The sequence below is a fragment of the Salmo salar genome, chromosome ssa13 (assembly GCF_905237065.1).
Source record: "Salmo salar chromosome ssa13, Ssal_v3.1, whole genome shotgun sequence".
NCBI classification, from domain to species: Eukaryota; Metazoa; Chordata; class Actinopteri; order Salmoniformes; family Salmonidae; genus Salmo; species Salmo salar.
In genome coordinates this window covers 39,729,501-39,746,851 of record NC_059454.1, presented here as the reverse complement: position 1 = coordinate 39,746,851, position 17,351 = coordinate 39,729,501, and the positions used below count along the sequence as shown (strand labels likewise).

The 17,351-nt window shown below is 43.5% G+C and overlaps 1 protein-coding gene across 3 annotated transcripts; it reads right to left on the bottom strand.

Moving 5' to 3' along the window:
• Nucleotides 1-464: 464 nt before the first annotated feature.
• Nucleotides 465-7,565, bottom strand: LOC106567120 (zinc finger protein 217). Of its 3 annotated transcripts, none has more exons than XM_014136039.2 (6): nucleotides 7,143-7,558; nucleotides 4,423-5,865; nucleotides 4,119-4,244; nucleotides 2,445-3,896; nucleotides 2,152-2,263; nucleotides 465-2,049 (listed from the first exon to the last, which is right to left on the bottom strand). In XM_014136039.2, exons 2-5 carry the CDS (start codon nucleotides 5,723-5,725, stop codon nucleotides 2,163-2,165), a joined length of 2,982 nt encoding a protein of 993 aa, XP_013991514.1. In that variant the 5' UTR covers nucleotides 5,726-5,865; nucleotides 7,143-7,558; the 3' UTR covers nucleotides 465-2,049; nucleotides 2,152-2,162. The 3 variants fall into 3 exon arrangements, with proteins under 3 accessions (XP_013991514.1, XP_013991513.1, XP_013991515.1); XM_014136038.2 differs by having other exon boundaries at nucleotides 7,278-7,557; XM_014136040.2 differs by lacking the exon at nucleotides 2,152-2,263 and having other exon boundaries at nucleotides 7,278-7,565.
• Between the last annotated feature and the right edge of the window lie 9,786 nt (nucleotides 7,566-17,351).

Below are 17,351 nucleotides of genomic sequence, written 5' to 3'. Positions count from 1 at the left end.
TGCAGCTAAGCATTCCTGCTCCAGTCTACCAGAATGTATCACCACAGCACAGAACCTCTACCTGCCTGTGTTGCTGAACTCTTTGTATACACTGCCCTCTGGTGTTCACCTACCGTTAAGACATTGAATGAACCAAAGTACAGGTTTGTGGATTAAGATGTAACTGAAAATGCAATTTCTCAATACTTTACACAATATCTTAATTGTGCTAAGACGAAAACACTATTCTCATTACAGAAATTGAATACATTTTCAAAAATGTCAAATGATTTGTACATAAATTGCAGTGACATTTTACCAAAGTTTCATTTCTGCTAAGACTGAAGGTCTGAGTGAATTGGTCCCTCTATTCTCTTTTACAACAACTGCCACAATTGCACTTGATCTAAGTCAAAAGACCATGAAAACAAATGGAGATTACAACATTGAAAAGTACAAACTGAAAAAAAAAACAAAGGCATGTATGACATGGCCACAATTTATTAGGCTTACGTAAGCCAAAACGGGGAAATCATATCAAGTACAGTATAGGCAGACATAGCATTGTTGCATTAGTAATTTCAACCAAACAGGTCAAGTCCAGAATCTGGTCACAAGAACTACCGAATACATGAACCAAACTTAAATGTTAATAACTTAACCCCATGCTAATAATGACAGCAGGACAGGGGAAATCAGTACATTTTGGCTCCTCGTCTATTGCCAGTGATCAGACATGAAAACTATTTTAGATTGACAAGTTGTTTCAAAGGTTACATAAACAGGAAGGTGATAGGCCTATAGTAACACTTGAAAAGCTACCTGTAGACATTTTCAAAGTGAAAAAAATAACACTACTTGCTATGCCCCACGTCATTAACTATTAAATTGTAATGGTCATACAAATCTTAAACGGTATATTTAACATTTTACATGTAAAAACCAAAACAAATGTAACAGAAATAAATAAACACCCCAAAAAAAGATAACAGCAAAAATATGAAATAACAGAAGTCTGATGTATCCACATTGCTTGAAATTATCGCACTGCTTCCTACAAAATGTGCATTAAATTTGTAATAGTTAATGCAAAAAGGAAATTGAGTTGTATCAGAGCCCAAATCGAGGTCTGAAACCTGAGACTGTTTTGTTTCTTCACAGTATACAGCTATTCCTTCAGTGAGCCCTTCCGCTATGCTCTTCCTGACTTACATACAGTATCAACAAATAGTAGACCAGAGCTTCAGAGCAACCAGTGACAAAGCAGGCAGCCAAGTTAACAAAACCCATTGCAAAAGACTCAGTAACAATCAAGATCCTGCATAACATGAGCATACTTTTTTTTTTTCTACACAAAAAGTAGAATCCCTCAAGAATTCTGTTGATATTTGGTCCATGTTTTCCCGCCGTTTTAGAATAGTTGGTTTTGAGGAATCTATAGAAGGAAAATAACCAGCAGTCTTTTCTATGTACATTTCACAGAATATCTGGTAACAGGTTTCAGGCCCCGGTCATGTTTATCCAGGGAAACTACTACCGAATGGCACAGAAGACGTTTTACTCTTAACTCTCCAAAATGCATTGGCTCAATAGTAGACATGATAGCTACAGCAGCTTCATATCACAAAAATAACTGACTACTTGAGCGTCAACCGTCTCTAAACTGACTTTGAGGTAACATATGTCAACATATAGCTTGTTAATATAGCTTGTTTTGCAAACAAAGACGTAAAGCTGTATGCCAGATAAAACCCTACATCAGTGCTTTGACAAATACATAGCCCTTTGATTGCTGACGTACAATCAGAGAGAGCAGCATATTAACAAACAAAAAAAAGGTAATTGATCCTCCGAACACTTAAAATAAATGTTTTATCTAGTACAACCATACCAATATGATATTCAAACAGTCATTCTTCAATACATACAAACTGTAAACTCGGTTGGTATTGGATAGATGTGTATCTACAGAACACAGTTGGGCTGGGTCATCTATGGGTTAAGCCTTCCCTCCAGGTAAGCTCTCAAAAGAAGATGGTGGCTGCAGGACGTTCGCAGCGTACTTCGAACCTACAGAAGGCGATAAAATATGTTCTATTCACCCGAACACAAAACTTAAGACGGGCATAGTTACTTACGCGGCCAGTGAAGTCAACCAAAATAATAGCCTACCATTAGAACCGCTAAGTACTTTTGTCAGGGGGTCCACTGTGTTCACTACTGATGGGGCTGGAATAGGCTCTCCTCTGTAGCATACTAGCTGGGTAGGGTGATGGCCTACTCCCTAGGAAGAGGAGAAGGACAATCTTAGGAGTAGCCCCAAAGTAATAGTTTGATATAAATTGTAATAGTGACAATATGAACATAGCCGTTCAACTCGAAGGAACCCCGTGACATTTTACCTACACTAACATGGTACGAATGAATTTCACATGTATAGAAAAGATTAAGATTTTAGCTCATACCTCTTGGGTTGGTCAGCACTCCGTGACTGGGGTTAGCCACGGTGGGGTGGTAGAGGGAGGCCAGGTCACTGGGGGTGTAGGAGCGGAGGATGTTGATCATATTCCAGTCAGTCTCCATGCTGCTGCTGCTTGCAGAGGCTGGAGGATTGGACGCTTTGATCGGGGCATAGGCCTGAGGCCTGTTGTTAGAGAGAGAGGTTCCTTGTGACGAAAATGAGTTTTTCACTTGGGGTCTCCCGGAGTTCAGCAGTCTGTTGTACTCGGTCCTAAAGCTAGACGTCTCTACAGTGTCCGTTTCCCTTCCGGGAAGCCCTGAGTACCTTGGTCTCTTGCTGGAGGGTTCACCACCAAAGTCCATCGGGGGCAGACTACCGAACCGGCTGGAGAGGCACAGCTTAGCAGTGTCGGAGGGCCATACCACGCCGTTCCAATTTCTGCCTGGGCCACTTCTTACACTCGGTCCGCTCGCCCCTCTGCTGTCTGATGGGCTCTGCCTTGGTCTGTCCACTACAGACCTGTTATCCTTTGTACCTTTGGTGTTGGATTGTTCAGCTGGCTCTGTAAACCTGGACTGGCCCTGACTGGTGCGATGCTCCATCATCATCCTGTACCGCCGAGTGTCCAGGGCTGTCTCCCTTTGTGGTGGTTCGCTGGTCTGGGACCGTTTGGGCCCATGAGGAGAGTCGGTAGGGTGGGTCTTCTCTGCAGATTTTCCAGGAGGCTGTGGAGTTGGGGATTTGGTCCGCCGAGGGTGTCTTCTGTCAATAGGAGGTAGCGGGAGGACATCTTTTCCCTCTAGGGCAGGGGGGCAGCCAGTGTAACGCTTCTGTTTAAGACTTCTGTTCTTCTTGATCGTTTGCAACTTCTCCTTGTGAACCAGCTTTTTGTGCATGAGCAGAACCTCTGGGTACAGAGTGCTAAAGGCACAGGACGAACAGACATTTGAAATCAATGCGTTCCTTGGTATTAGGGTGGCGGAGATGGAGAGTGATACTTTTAAGGACAAATTTAATGGAGCCTCAAAGCCCTTGTCCATCTCCTTTCCTTCCATCTTCGGGTTAATAAGTACAGGGCATTTTATGTGCGCATCATCAGCAGAAGAGGAGTAAGCAGCCGTAGTAATCAATTTCCCATACTCAGCATTCACTTGGGCAGGCGGGCCATCAAGCTTGCCACCGATGCTATTAAATCTATCCTCTGGTTTTACATTGGCACAAGATTTGGTTGCTAGTCTGACATTGGGAGTCTGCCATAGTTTGGACCTGTTGGGGACCTGGTTGTCTTCTCTGTTTCTGGGGAATTCTTTCAAAATGGGAGATGGCACGGATACCACAGGCTTATTAGGGATGTCAGTGTATGGTTTGTCCTTGTGACGTCGATCCAAGTGATATCTCAGTGAGGTCTTCTGGGCTGCAGCATAGTCGCAGTATATACATTTGTATGGTTTTTCACCTGAAAAGACACATTTAATTACATAAGCATAATATGGACCAAACAACAGCAAATAGTCTTCAGATTGATAAAACGCTGAAATAATTTCATTCAGCACACAAGTAATCCAATCCAACTTCATGTTACACCTTAAAGCCAAATACAGGCTATACATCTCAATTTGCAATTGTGCAGCCTATTTCTTAATCATAATCAGGCTTCCCTGTATTATATAAGGTTTACCTGTATGCGTCCTGAGGTGAATGTTGAGGTAATAGCTGGAACGGAATGTCTTGCCGCAGTAACTACATTCCCTGGAGGACACAAGATGTTTCACCTTCATTCGATCAAAGCCATCTTCACTTTTATCTGTAGAAGAAGCAAAAACAGGAGATTAGTCATGTGAAGAAATCAAATAGCCTACTTACAAAAACTTGTGAAGCAAGTGCATTTGCATAGTCCACAAACGAACAGCAGAGGGAGCCATTGTAAACAAATAGCAATTGAAATAAAATGAACCTTTGCTTAACATTAAGTTGATGCATACCTGAATAGAAGGCATATCCCGGTGCTCCCACTTCTAACCCGTCTTCAGACCCCTCCTCTCTGGGGGACCCTGCTCTGGAGAGCTTTCCATCAATGGAGGCGGTGGGGCTCTCCCCCTCGTCCCTCTCCCTCTTGTGCACCCTGGAGTGGAGAACAAGCTGGTGGTACGTCCTGAACGTCCTCCCACAGTCCTCACAGCGGGTCGGCTTATCATTTCTAGTTGACTTCTGATCAGGCTCTGGTGATGGAGTCTCTTCTGTAGTCTGTCTGGATTTCAGATCTCCATCTATGTTTTCCTTAACACCCTTGTCGTCACCTCCTTGGCCTTCTGACCAGATATTTGTCAGTTCTTCTTTATCTGAGCCAGAGTCCTCGTTGTCGGAGCTGTTGTTTTGGCTTAGGCCTACGTCTTTAGCCACACTTGGACCAACTGCGACCTTTCCCTTGGTGGCAAGTTGCCAGGCCTGGTAAGTGTTGAAAGGGTCTAGTTGGGCTATCCATTTGGAGGATCTCTCTGGCGTCGTACTACTTTTCTCAGATATGGGGCAAAGGTTGAGGCCCCGTAAAAAACCTTCTTGACTGAGAGAATCTTCCCGTCTATCATTTTCTCTGTCTTCATCAGCTTCTGATTCTTTACGATGTACTTTACTGTGTTCCACCAAACTGTCTTTATCGGGGAAAAAGAATCCACAGGTAAAGCACATTTTGTAAGGCGTGATTACAGGCTCTGAGACTTGGTCTTGGATGACTTCATTGATAATAATTGGACCGTCCAGGTTCTGCTGGGCCTTTGTCTTATGGAACCTGATATGGTTCCTGAGAAACCAGGGTTCCTTGAACCGCCGGCCACAAAGGTTACAGTGAAAAGTGAAACAGTCCTTGTGTGTCCGCATGTGGCTCTCCAGCTCGCTGGCGTCCTCTGTGGTTCGATCACACACAACACAGCTAAACACCTCCACCTCCTTTACAGATGGCAAGCTGGGTTTGGACCTGGCCCTTTCACCTGGGATCAAGTACTCTGCCTCCACACACAAAACAGCAGGTTCAAACAGTGTTGTGGGGTGCTGGGTCAAGACGTGTGGGCCCAGGTCATCTTGGTGTGTGAAGGTCTGGTCACAAAACATGCAGTCCAGGGCTTCCAGCAGGCTTTCCTCAGGCTGAGGCTCAGCCTTGTCAACGATGTTACAGTGAGGGGTCATGCTGGAGCCGGCCCCTGGCGTGCTAGCACCACTACTAATGTTTAGACTGTCTTGTCCAAGTCCATCTGGACTTTCCACATATGGCAACAACAGGTGAGTTGGCATTTCCTCCCCAAAAGTTGTGCAATTGATCTATATACACTTGAGTATTTCCTTAGGCAAGGAGTTACTGGATGAAGTTGCTGAATATCATTGTGGAAGACTGGCAGTGAATCACCCAGGGGAGTTAGGTCTTAAGTACATTCCTGTAGAAGAAACAGGGGAAAACTAGTTGATATCATCATGGCAAGGTGAATTGGCCTAAGAATGCTAAAAGGCACCAAGATGACTCAAATAAAACAGAAGTTGAGTTCTCATATTGAAACTAGATATGAGACTATATACATTTCCTAGTATGATAAACTAGTGTGAAGAATGCATCATTTTGCTGCACGTTCGACAGTTTGCTATTACTGCAAAGATACTAAACATGACTGGCAAAGCCTTGGCTTGGTTCTCTTTTTAGCAGTTGGATAAAATGTGGAATAACTGGATAAACTAGTTCATACAAGATTACATATTTAAAATGACGACATTGCATAAAGAGTTTGATAGTATCTACAAAAAGATGGTCAATTATTTGTAATTAATTTATTTCAAAATGTTCCTATTTTGGTTTCCACTTCTGAGTAAATGTATTCTGACCTAGCAGAATATGTTCATTCTTTGTTCAACAAGCCAGTGTTGGCAATCAGTTAAAGCTGTACACAGTTTCATAAGGAAGTTACAAGGAAGTTACAAGTTTCATCCTCCATGATGAGAAAATACTCAACCTAAAATATGAGGCTTCTCTGTATGAACCATCCCAGTCAACCACCTATTTTTTTTTAATATGATAGTTTTTTTCTAGTCGTATTTGATCAAACAGGTCTCCAATTTGTTCTCGAGCGATTATTGTTATGCAACGTGATAAAACAAATGATGCACTGGTCGAGTTAATCCAACGGTTATGAATCTGTAATGCATGCCAAATTAAATGGCTAATAGATGAAGTTGTATAGCTATAACTATTCATGTCACACACAAAAAGATAAATCGTGCATATCATGGATTTTCTATTGGAGATACATTTGCTATTATTCAATAATACAGACAAAAGTTAACACTTTTGTAACTCGTTTTGCTAGCTATGCGGCTAGCTACATCCTGCTTACTAGCACTAGCTAGTTAAATTAACGTCTGCTAACCACCCATATTATTTGAAACATTGGGACAGCGGTTTCCTATCAAACATTGCAAAATTCAGCCATTTGGATAAAATAGCTGGCTAACGTTACCTAGCTAAACACGCTAGTTCCTAATTTAGCAGGAACAAAGTCAAAGACATCGCTAACAATTTCTGGACTCAGACATAGCTAATAAAACAGTGATCCAAATTAACCATAATTTGAGTTCACCTTCAGAAATACTTAGATAGCTAGCAATCAATGCTGGTACACTGATTGTTGTTTGTTTCAGATAAAACTGCAACACGAAAACTCACCAATATCTACCAATTCAGGCTTTCCAGGTAAACTTTCGATTAATCGAAAAAATAGTTATCTAGCTAATTGTGAAATAAACTGCGTGTTATGTCCTCTCCCCAAACTAGTTCAAGAATAGTAGCTACTATAGTCACCTTGCTACAATTGTTTGTCGGTCATATTGTTCTTTTTCAACGCTTGCATCCTCACTGTGCAGCTGTTGAGTTCTGAAGCGCGTTCTTAACGAATCCGGGAGAGATGTAGCGCGTGCACTTCACGGCCCCAAAAGCGAGACAGGGACAGTCACGTGGTCGAAACTTTTGATGAAGTAAATTATTCTAATCTAAAGAATAAACAAAAGTTGAATATGCTATTTCGCAAGGTCTCCGCTGTCTTGTGGGACGCACAAATGGACGCGCAAAAAAAAACGTATCTCTTATGAAAACAAGGTTACAGAACGTCTGTAGATATATTAGGCCTGTCCTACAAAAGACAAGAACAAATGTAATCATTGCAGTGGCGTTTGTGTCACGGGATGATTAGTCAGCTATTGATTTGGTCTGAGAGAGGATAGGCCTAGATAAGATAATTAATTGGCTAGTGTTACTCTATTCTGTATAAGACTGATGTATGGGCTAGTACACATTTGATTGTATCCTACATCATTTCCATTTGAGACAGCCACAGTTAGTTAGCAACTAGGCCTAAATAAATTAGCAATGTTTTAGCAACTCTTTGTGCTAAGCAAAATTCTCAACGCCATGTTGACTACCTTTTACATGTCTCTCACTCCACTTCCCATTGCAACAGAACAGAGCACCATTTGGGGAGGGGGGATGGGGACCTAAAACTCAGCTACGTGTGGGATTATGTGCTATGCAGGAGCAGGTCATTGTGCTTTTCAAGCATTGAATGATAGCCCTTGTGACATTAGTTTGAATGTTTAGCTCAAAGAAATAAGTGGTTTATAATTAAGCAATAAGGCCAGAGTGGTAAATGGCCAAAATAGTGGTAAATGGCCAAAATACCACGGCTACGGGCTGTTCTTATGCATGATGCAATGTGGAGTGCAGCCCTTATCCGTGGTATATTAGCCATATACCACAAACCCCTGAGGTGCCTTATTGCTATTATAAACTGGTTACCAACATAAATATAACAGTAAACAAGTATTTTTTCATCATACTAGTGGTATATTGTCTGATATACCACAGCTTTCAACCAATCAGCCAGCATCCAGGATCCAAACTAACCAGTTTATCATCCATAACATGCCATAGCCTACTACAGTACAACCAATAAATACACCTACGGGGTCTACCGAATGGAACATTAAATGAATATCCATTCAAGCTATAAAAAGTGGATGAATGTATTTACTCAAAGAGAGTGTAAAGTCGAGACCAATACTTTATGCTTTCTTAGTACAGCTGATCACCTTTCCTCTTCTTTTCATCAGAGTACTTGCATGTCAAAGCAACAGCTTCTCCCCTCCCCCACACCAGCTCCTCTGACAGCTGGCAGTAGCATAGATCTCACTGTGGTTCTTCTCTCAATCATTATGCCATTGACTACTCCAAAAAATCTATTCACAATTTGCTTTTTCACATAAATGATGTACTAATCCTACTTTACCTCATGAATAGGTAAACTCGCCCTTTTTTATTTTGTGAGGGCTCAAGAAAGTCAGGAAACCTAACTAATAACAATCATATTGTCTTTGGATGTTGGATGTTAACCCCACCCCAACCTAACCCTCCTCCTACTACTAGCATAGATAAACAATACTTGAGTGATTAAGGTTCTATGTTACAGTTTTGTTAGTTTCAGATACTTTGACTTGATGATTAATGAACAAAGATATGTAGATCTTTTTTACTTGCTTTCCTGGTTAGAAACACATTCAATCAAATAATTATATATAATAAAACAATTATATGAATTATAGGATCTCTAAAACTAGACATTGAGATTAACATTTTCAATGAAGAAAGCATTCATCACACCCTCCTAAACCATTTGAATTTTTTTTTCCTATTCTGAATGGTTTAAGGAATACATCACAGTGCAGTAGTCATTGGGAGAGAAACCCATCCCCAGCTGTCAAGAGTGATGAAGAACAGTGAACAAATCCACATCGACCGCTGTCAGCAGGCATTTGCCAAAACATCTCCAGCAACTGGCTGGAACATTGCCATGGATCTCCACCCAGCCTGTATGATGAACACAGAAAGACGACAGAACACACGTTGGGTGATAGTGTGGAGAACAACCACAGCCAATTGGGACATGTCCAACTCCAACTGTTGTCTACAGATCACGTTAAGTCCCCAGGAAATGTACTCTGAGTGACACAATTTTGATGTCTCAAAAGTCCACCAGGCTTGTGTCGGAAACTTTAATTTAGGCTACGTAACACAGTTATGTCAGAATGAAAACCTATTGAGGACAAAAATCCACAGAGCAGTCATTTCATGCCACTTTTGATACATGAATATTGTGTTAACAGCCAAATAGATTTTAGATTAAGTTTTTGATCACAATTTCATGTGATCATTGCTTTATCTATTTGACTTATGCAAATGTATTGAACTAAACATATGGCCAAGGAGGGTATTCTATTCTTCACCAACAGGTTGCTTATTGTTGAATGAAGTATCAATACTGTACCTTTTTTACTTTAGTTGTATGAAACAACATTAGGGAGTTGCTTGCTCTTTTTAGCCTTTTTTATATCCTTGTTTAATCCTGAGGTCCTGTCATACAAATAAGTCTAGAATGTTAATCAAAGGCACCACGTCACGTGACACGCACTGTGTCCTCCCGCTCATTTCCATTGTTCCCTAGCCACAAAGGCTTTGTGAAAACCTAGCAATCTGGAAAGGCAGTATTATGTCTGAGAATCATTTAATGGTCTCAACATGAAATAGCATTTGGTCCTGGTGCAAAACTTGGTGCTTACAAGTTGTATTGTCCAATGATCCTAACAAAAAAAGATATACCAAGCATAAAAAGTTGCTCTCTTTAGTCAATAATTTAGGAAACAATAGAGCACACTGTCTGCCTCTGACTTGAGTTGCAAAACATCCTATTGGCAAAATTAAAGAAATTATAGACATTATTGTTTTTATTTACAGACCTTTAGAATAGACTAGAATAACCTACATTTTCCATTTATTGTTACATTTCAAGTCATTGGTACAATTTTGGAGCTAATATCAGCCTCTATTTTACAAAACAAATTGAATTATAGACTTGGTGAGAGAGGTGTGCATATAATCTTTTAGCATATTAGCAAAACAAAGAATGATTTTGTATTCAGTTCACAGCACTTATATGTGATGGAGGGATGGGTGCATGGGTGAGGTCCTGCTAACAGACTATGCATGTAGAATTGTTTTTGTTGGCATGTGCCAGGAGCAGCTGACTGCATTGTTCCCTTCCAGGCTCAGGGATCAGCTTCCTTTATGATCATACCGATGTTGGATCTTAATTTGATCACCCTGTTGCAGGAGAACTTTACTGCAATGCGGGAAATGTAAAACTTGTAGTGTATTTTAGGTTTAAAAAGGCTTCTGAAGTTTGTAATTTTCCCATAGGAAAATAGATCAACCCCTACAAAAAACTCCATTAATTAAAATCCACATAATAATTCACATTACTTGTTGTTGCAGGATTATTATCCTTGTTTAGCAAATTGTCTCAAATGAAGATCCTGCATCTGTAGTGTTGCTCCATCTGAAAGACACTGATAATACTGTATATAATCCCTCTGCTTACCCAGTCATGATCAGTTCTCTATATCTGTTTTCATCATACATTTTAAGCCTATCAGAAGGATAATTATATTTACAGCATAAGGTACAAGAGTTGTAGTTTGATATTCTAAACTGGTCAGGATTAGTCGTATTAGTTGTATTTTAGGGCTCCTGAGTGGTGCAGTGGTCTAAGGCACTGCATATCAGTGATAGAGGCATCACTACTGACCTTGGTTCAATTCCAGGCTGTATCACAACTGGCTGTGATTGGGAGTCCCATAGGGCGATGCGCAATTGGCCCAGCGTCTTCCCTGGTTAGGGTTTGGCTGGGGTAGGCCGTCATTGTAAATAAGAATTTGTTCTTAACTGACTTGCCTAGTTAAATAATGGATGAATAAAAATAGTAACCTGCTTGTTTGAGAATAGTTTTATTGTGTTGACTGCCCTCTTGCGGCAGAAATGTTTATGTATAAATGGATTGGCTGTTTGGAAATACAATTATTATTTCCTGTATTGCTGTAAACACCACAAACACATTATGAATGCTATGTATGTTATCTTTATGGGAATACAGACCTTGGATTGATCACTTTAGATCTTCAAACACAGAAAAAAATGCCATATGTCAAAGAGGAAGCATCCCATAGATTTACACTATTAAATATTGGGGAAATTATCACACATAAGGTCAACAACAATCTAAACAATGTTGTTAGCCATGTCCTCCCAGTTCCCTCAAACCAGGAAGATCAGTGACTCAACTCAAAAGACTGACAATACCACACCCTCCAGTGCCACACTAGGGCTCCCGAGTGGCGCAGCGGTCTAAGGCACTGCATCTCAGTGCTAGAGGTGACACTACAGACCCTGGTTTTATCCCGGGCTGTACCACAACTGGCCGTGATTGGGAGTCCCATAGGGCGACGCTTAATTGGCCAAGCGTCATCTGGGTTAGGTTTGGGTAGGCAGTCATTCTAAAATACGAATTTGTTCTTAACTGATTAACTAGTTAAATAAACAATAAAATAAAAACCTCTATAGAGCAACTCTGTGCATCTACATCTGAAAACTATACATCCACATTACACTCAATAAAAAATAATATATGCCATTTAGCGCACTTATCCAAAGTGACTGTGTGTGCATGTACACACAGTCATGCAATGGCCTGCTGATATAAACTCTTGACAATACAGTATATTAGCAATCTATATTGCTATTAACCTTCTATTAGGAGGCCTGGGAATAAGTTGTGTCTTCCTTGGTCCTTGTAATGTGATCCCCCATGTCTCCCTGTAGACATGCTGCTGCAGAGCAGCGCTGCACAGCCATGACACACATTAGTGTTGACAGTAGGCCTCCCCAGTTCCCATAGGCCTCCCAGGCAGCCCACTGTTCCCTTGACTGGGTCCTCTGGGCTGTGTGCTGCATTCATTCACACACTCACACTTATTGTCCTGTGATGAACTGAAGCAGGATGTTCGTAGATCATCTCCTCTGAGGAATATTTACAGGAATTATTTTGCTTCAGTCTTCCTATTCTACACTATTTAATAGTTAGGTGTTTACCAACATCAGCCTTCCTGCTTACTGTAGAAGCACCTCAACAATGATAGAGTGTAAGAGCATTCCACCTGTACAGTATAGTGGAATAATGATTCACTATACTCTCCGACAAAAGGGTTCTTTGGCTGTCCCCATAGGAGAACCCTTTTTGGTTCCATGTAGAACTCTTTTTGGTTCCTGGTAGAACTCTTTCAGGATCCATGTAGAAGCCTCTGTGGAAAGGGTTTTACATTGAACTCAAAAGGGTTACACCCCCACAGATAGTGTAGTGAAGAAGGCACAACAGCAACTCTTCAACCTCAGGAGGCTGAATAAATTTTGCTTGGCCCCTAAAACCCTCATAAACTTTTACATATGCACAATTGACAGCATCCCGTCGGGCTGTATCACCGCCTGGTATGGCAACTGCACCGTCCGCACTATCTCCAGAGGGTGGTGCAGTCTGCCCAACGCATCACCGGGGGCAAACTACCTGCCCTCCAGGACACCTGCAGCACCCGATGTCAAAGGAAGGCCAAAAAGATCATCAAGGACAAAAACCACCCGAGCCACTGCCTGTTCACCCCGCTATCATTCAGAAGGTGAGGTCAGTACAGATGCATTAAAGCTGGGACCAAGAGACTGAAAAATTGCTTCTATCTTAAGGCCATCAAACTGTTAAATAGCCATCACTAGCCGGCTTCCACCCGGTTAGGCAACCCTATATACATAGACTTGGAATTGTTGGCCACTTCAATAATGGAACCCTAGTCACTTTAATAATGTTTAAATAATGTTTACATACTGCTTTACCTTGCACCTTAGAGGCTGGGACTATCTGAAAGCACGTATATCCTACCAACGGGACATTAGAAACTGTAATATCTTATGCTTCACCGAGTCGTGGCTGAACGACGACATTAAGAACATACAGCTGGCGGGTTATACACTCCATCGGCAGGACAGAACAGCAGCCTCTGGTAAGACACGGGCGAGGGCCTATGCATATAAGTGAACAACAGCTGGTGCACGATATCTAAGGAAGTCTCAAGGTTTTGCTTGCCTGAGGTAGAGTATCTCATGACAAGCTGTAGACCACACTATCTACCTATAGAGTTTTCATCTGTATTTATCGGGGACTTTAATGCAGGGAAACTTAAATCAGTTTTACCTAATTTCTATCAGCATGTTAAATGTGCAACCAGAAGAAAAAATTCTAGACCACCTTTACTCCACACTCAGAGACGTGAACAAAGCTCTCCCTCGCCCTCCATTTGGCAAATCTGACCATAATTCTATCCTCCTGATTCCTGCTTACAAGCAAAAATGTATGCAGGAAGCACCAGAGACTCGGTCTATAAAAAAGTGGTCAGATGAAGCAGATGCTAAACTACAGGGCTGCTTTGCTAGCACAGGCTGGAATATGTACCGGGATTCTTCCGATGGCATTGAGGAGTACACCACATCAGTCACTGGCTTTTTCAATAAGTGCATTGAGGGCGTCGTCCCCACAGTGACTTTACGTACATACCCCAACCAGAAGCCATGGATTACAGGCAACATTCGCACTGAGCTAAAGGGTAGAGCTGCCGCTTTCAAGGAGCGAGACTCTAACCCGTAAGCTTATAAGAAATCCTGTTATGCCCTCCGACAAACGATCAAACAGGCAAAGTGTCAATGCAGGACTAAGTGGAATCGTACTACACCTGCTCCGACGCTCGTCGGATGTGATCGGCTATGAAAAGCCAACTGACATTTACTCCTGAGGTGCTGACCTGTTGCACCCTCGACATCCACTGTGATTATTATTACCCTGCTGGTCATCTATGAACATTTGAACATCTTGGCCATGTTCTGTTGTAATCTCCACCTGGCACAGCCAGAAGAGGACTGGCCACCCCTCATAGCCTGGTTCCTCTCTAGGTTTCTTCCTAGGGTTCTGGCCTTTCTAGGGAGTTTTTCCTAGCCACCGTGCTTCTACACCTGCATTGCTTGCTGTTTGGGGTTTTAGGCTGGGTTTCTGTACAGCACTTTGAGATATCAGCTGATGTAAGAAGGGCTTTATAAATACATTTGATTTGATTTGATGTGGCAGGGCTTGAAAACTATTACAGACTACAAAGGGAAGCACAGCCGAGAGCTGCCCAGTGACACGAGCCTACCAGACGAGCTAAAAAACTTATATGTCGCAAAAGGAACACCTATGTGAGAATGCTATTCATTGACTACGGCTCAGCGTTCAACACCATAGTGCCCTCAAAGCTCATCACTAAGCTCAGGACCCTGGGACTAAACACCTCCCTCTGCAACTGGATCCTGGACTTCCTGACGGGCCGCCCCCTGGTCGTAAGGGTAGGCAACAACACATCCACCACGCTGATCCTCAACACGGGGGCCCCTCAGGGGTGGGTGCTCAGCCCCCTCCTGTACTCACTGTTCCCTCATGACTGAACGGCCAGGCATGACTCCAACACCATCATTAAGTGTGCTGTTGCCTGATCACCAACAACGATGAGACAGCCTATAGGGAGGAGGTCAGAGACCTGACCGTGTGGTGCAAGGACAACAACCTCTCCCTCAATGTGATCAAGACAAAGGAGATTATTGTGAAGTACAGGAGGACTGAGCACACCCCCATTCTCAGACAGGGCTGTAGTGGAGCAGGTTGAGAGCTTCAAGTTCCTTGGCATCCACATCACCGAGGGCACGACAAAACCTATTCCCCCTCAGGAGACTGAAAAGATTTGGCATATGTCCTCAGATCCTCAAAAGGTTCTACAGCTGCACCATCGAGAGCATCCTGACGGGTTGCATCACTGCCTGGTATGGCAACTGCTCGGCCTCCGACTGCAAGGCACTACAGAGTGTAGTGCGTACGGCCCAGTACATCACCGGGCCCAAGCTTCCTGCCATCCAGGACCTCTATACCAGGCGGTGTCAGAGGAAGGCCCTAAAAATTGTCAAAGACTACAGCCACCCTAGTCATAGACTGTTCTCTTTGCTACAGCGCATCAATCGGTACCGGAGCGCCAAGTCTAGGTCCAAGAGGCTCCTAAATAGCTTCTACACCCAAGCCATAAGACTCCTGACCAGCTAATGAAATGGCTACCCAGACCATTTGCATTGCCCCCCCCCCCCCCAATCTAATATTTATATATTTCTGTTATGCTCGTCGTTAGAAATGGACCAAGGCGCAGCGTGCGTAGAGTTCCACATGATTTAATAAATGAAACTCACCAAAACAAATACAGATGCAAACGAAACGTAAAGTAATAGTGTGCTCACAGGCACTACACAAAAACAAGATCCCACAATCACAGGTGGGGAAAAAGGGCTGCCTAAGTATGATCCCCAATCAGAGACAACAATAAACAGCTGCCTCTGATTGGGAACCATACTAGGCCAACAAAGAAATAGAAGCCTAGATATGCCCGCCCACTCTGGACCACAGACCGTCGCCGGAGGCTCTGGACCGCAGACCGTCGCCGGAGGCTCTGGACCGCAGACCGTCGCCGGAGGCTCTGGACCGCAGACCGTCGCTGGAAGCTCTGGACTGCAGACCGTTGCTGGAAGCTTCGAGCTATGGATCATCACTGGAGGTTTCGTGCCATGGATCATCACTGGAGGCTTCGTGCCATGGATCACCACTGGAGGCTTCGGGCCATGTATCACCACTGGAGGCTTCGGGCCATGTATCACCACTGGAGGCTTCGGGCCATGGATCACCACTGGAGGCTTCGGGCCATGTATCATCACTGGAGGCTTCGTGCCATGGATCATCACAGGGCATACCAGGCTGGGGAGATGCACTGGAGGCTGGGTGCGTGGAGCAGGCACAGAGCATACCAGGCTGGAGAGATGCACTGGAGGCCGGGTGCGTGGAGCAGGCACAGGTCGTACCGGGCTGTGGAGGCGTACTGGAGGTCTGGGGCGTAGAGCTGGCACAACCCGTCCTGGCTGGATGCTCACTTTAGCCCAGCAAGTGCGGGGCGCTGGCACAGGACGCAGGCACAGGACGCACTGGGCTGTGAAGGCGCACTGGCGACAGTGCGTAGAGCCGGCGCAGGATATCCTGGACCGAGGAGGCATACTGGAGACCAGGAGCGCTGAGCCGGCACAACCCGTCCTGGCTGGATGCTCACTTTCGCACGGCAAGTGCGAGGAGCTGGCACAGAACGCACTGTGGATGCGCACTGGAGACACATTGCGTATCTCCGCAAAGCATGGTATCTGAACCGTGACCAACTCCTCATCGTAATTACAGGGAGTTGGTTCTTGTTCCCACCTTTGCTCCGCTCGCCACCCCGTGTGCCACCCCCTAAACATTTTTGGAGGCTGCCTCTCGGGTTTCCATCGTCTCCTTGATTCCTGGTCTCGTCGCCGTTGTTCCTCCCTCGCTGCTTCCAAACGCTTCCCCGGCAGGCTTTCATATTTCTCCATTACTTCCTCCCAAGTCCAGGCTATTCTCTCCTCAACCTCCTCCAAAGACCAGGATGCCATCTCCTCCCGGGCACGCTGCTTGGTCCAGTTGAGGTGGGATCTTCTGTTACGCTCTTTGTTAGAAATGGACCAAGGCGCAGCGTGCGTAGAGTTCCACATGATTTAATAAATGAAACTCACCAAAACAAATACAGATGCAAACGAAACGTAAAGTAATAGTGTGCTCACAGGCACTACATAAAAACAAGATCCCACAATCACAGGTGGGAAAAAGGGCTGCCTAAGTATGATCCCCAATCAGAGACAACGATAAACAGCTGCCTCTGATTGGGAACCATACTAGGCCAACAAAGAAATAGAAACCTAGATATGCCCACCCAAGTCACACCCTGACCTAACAAAATGTGACAATTTCTTAATTCCATTCTTTTACTTTTAGATTTGTGTGTATTATTGTGAATTGTTTTAGATACTACTGCACTGTTG

Coding starts and splice junctions, on each gene's coding strand:
- LOC106567120 (XM_014136039.2), bottom strand. CDS start 5,725: ATGCCAACTCACCTGTTGTTGCCATATGTGGAAAGTCCAGATGGACTT. Junction 4,245..4,422: donor GGGATATGCCTTCTATTCAG/GTATGCATCAAC, acceptor CTTCTTCTACAG/ATAAAAGTGAAGATGGCTTT. Junction 2,264..2,444: donor AGTGCTGACCAACCCAAGAG/GTATGAGCTAAA, acceptor TCCTCTTCCTAG/GGAGTAGGCCATCACCCTAC.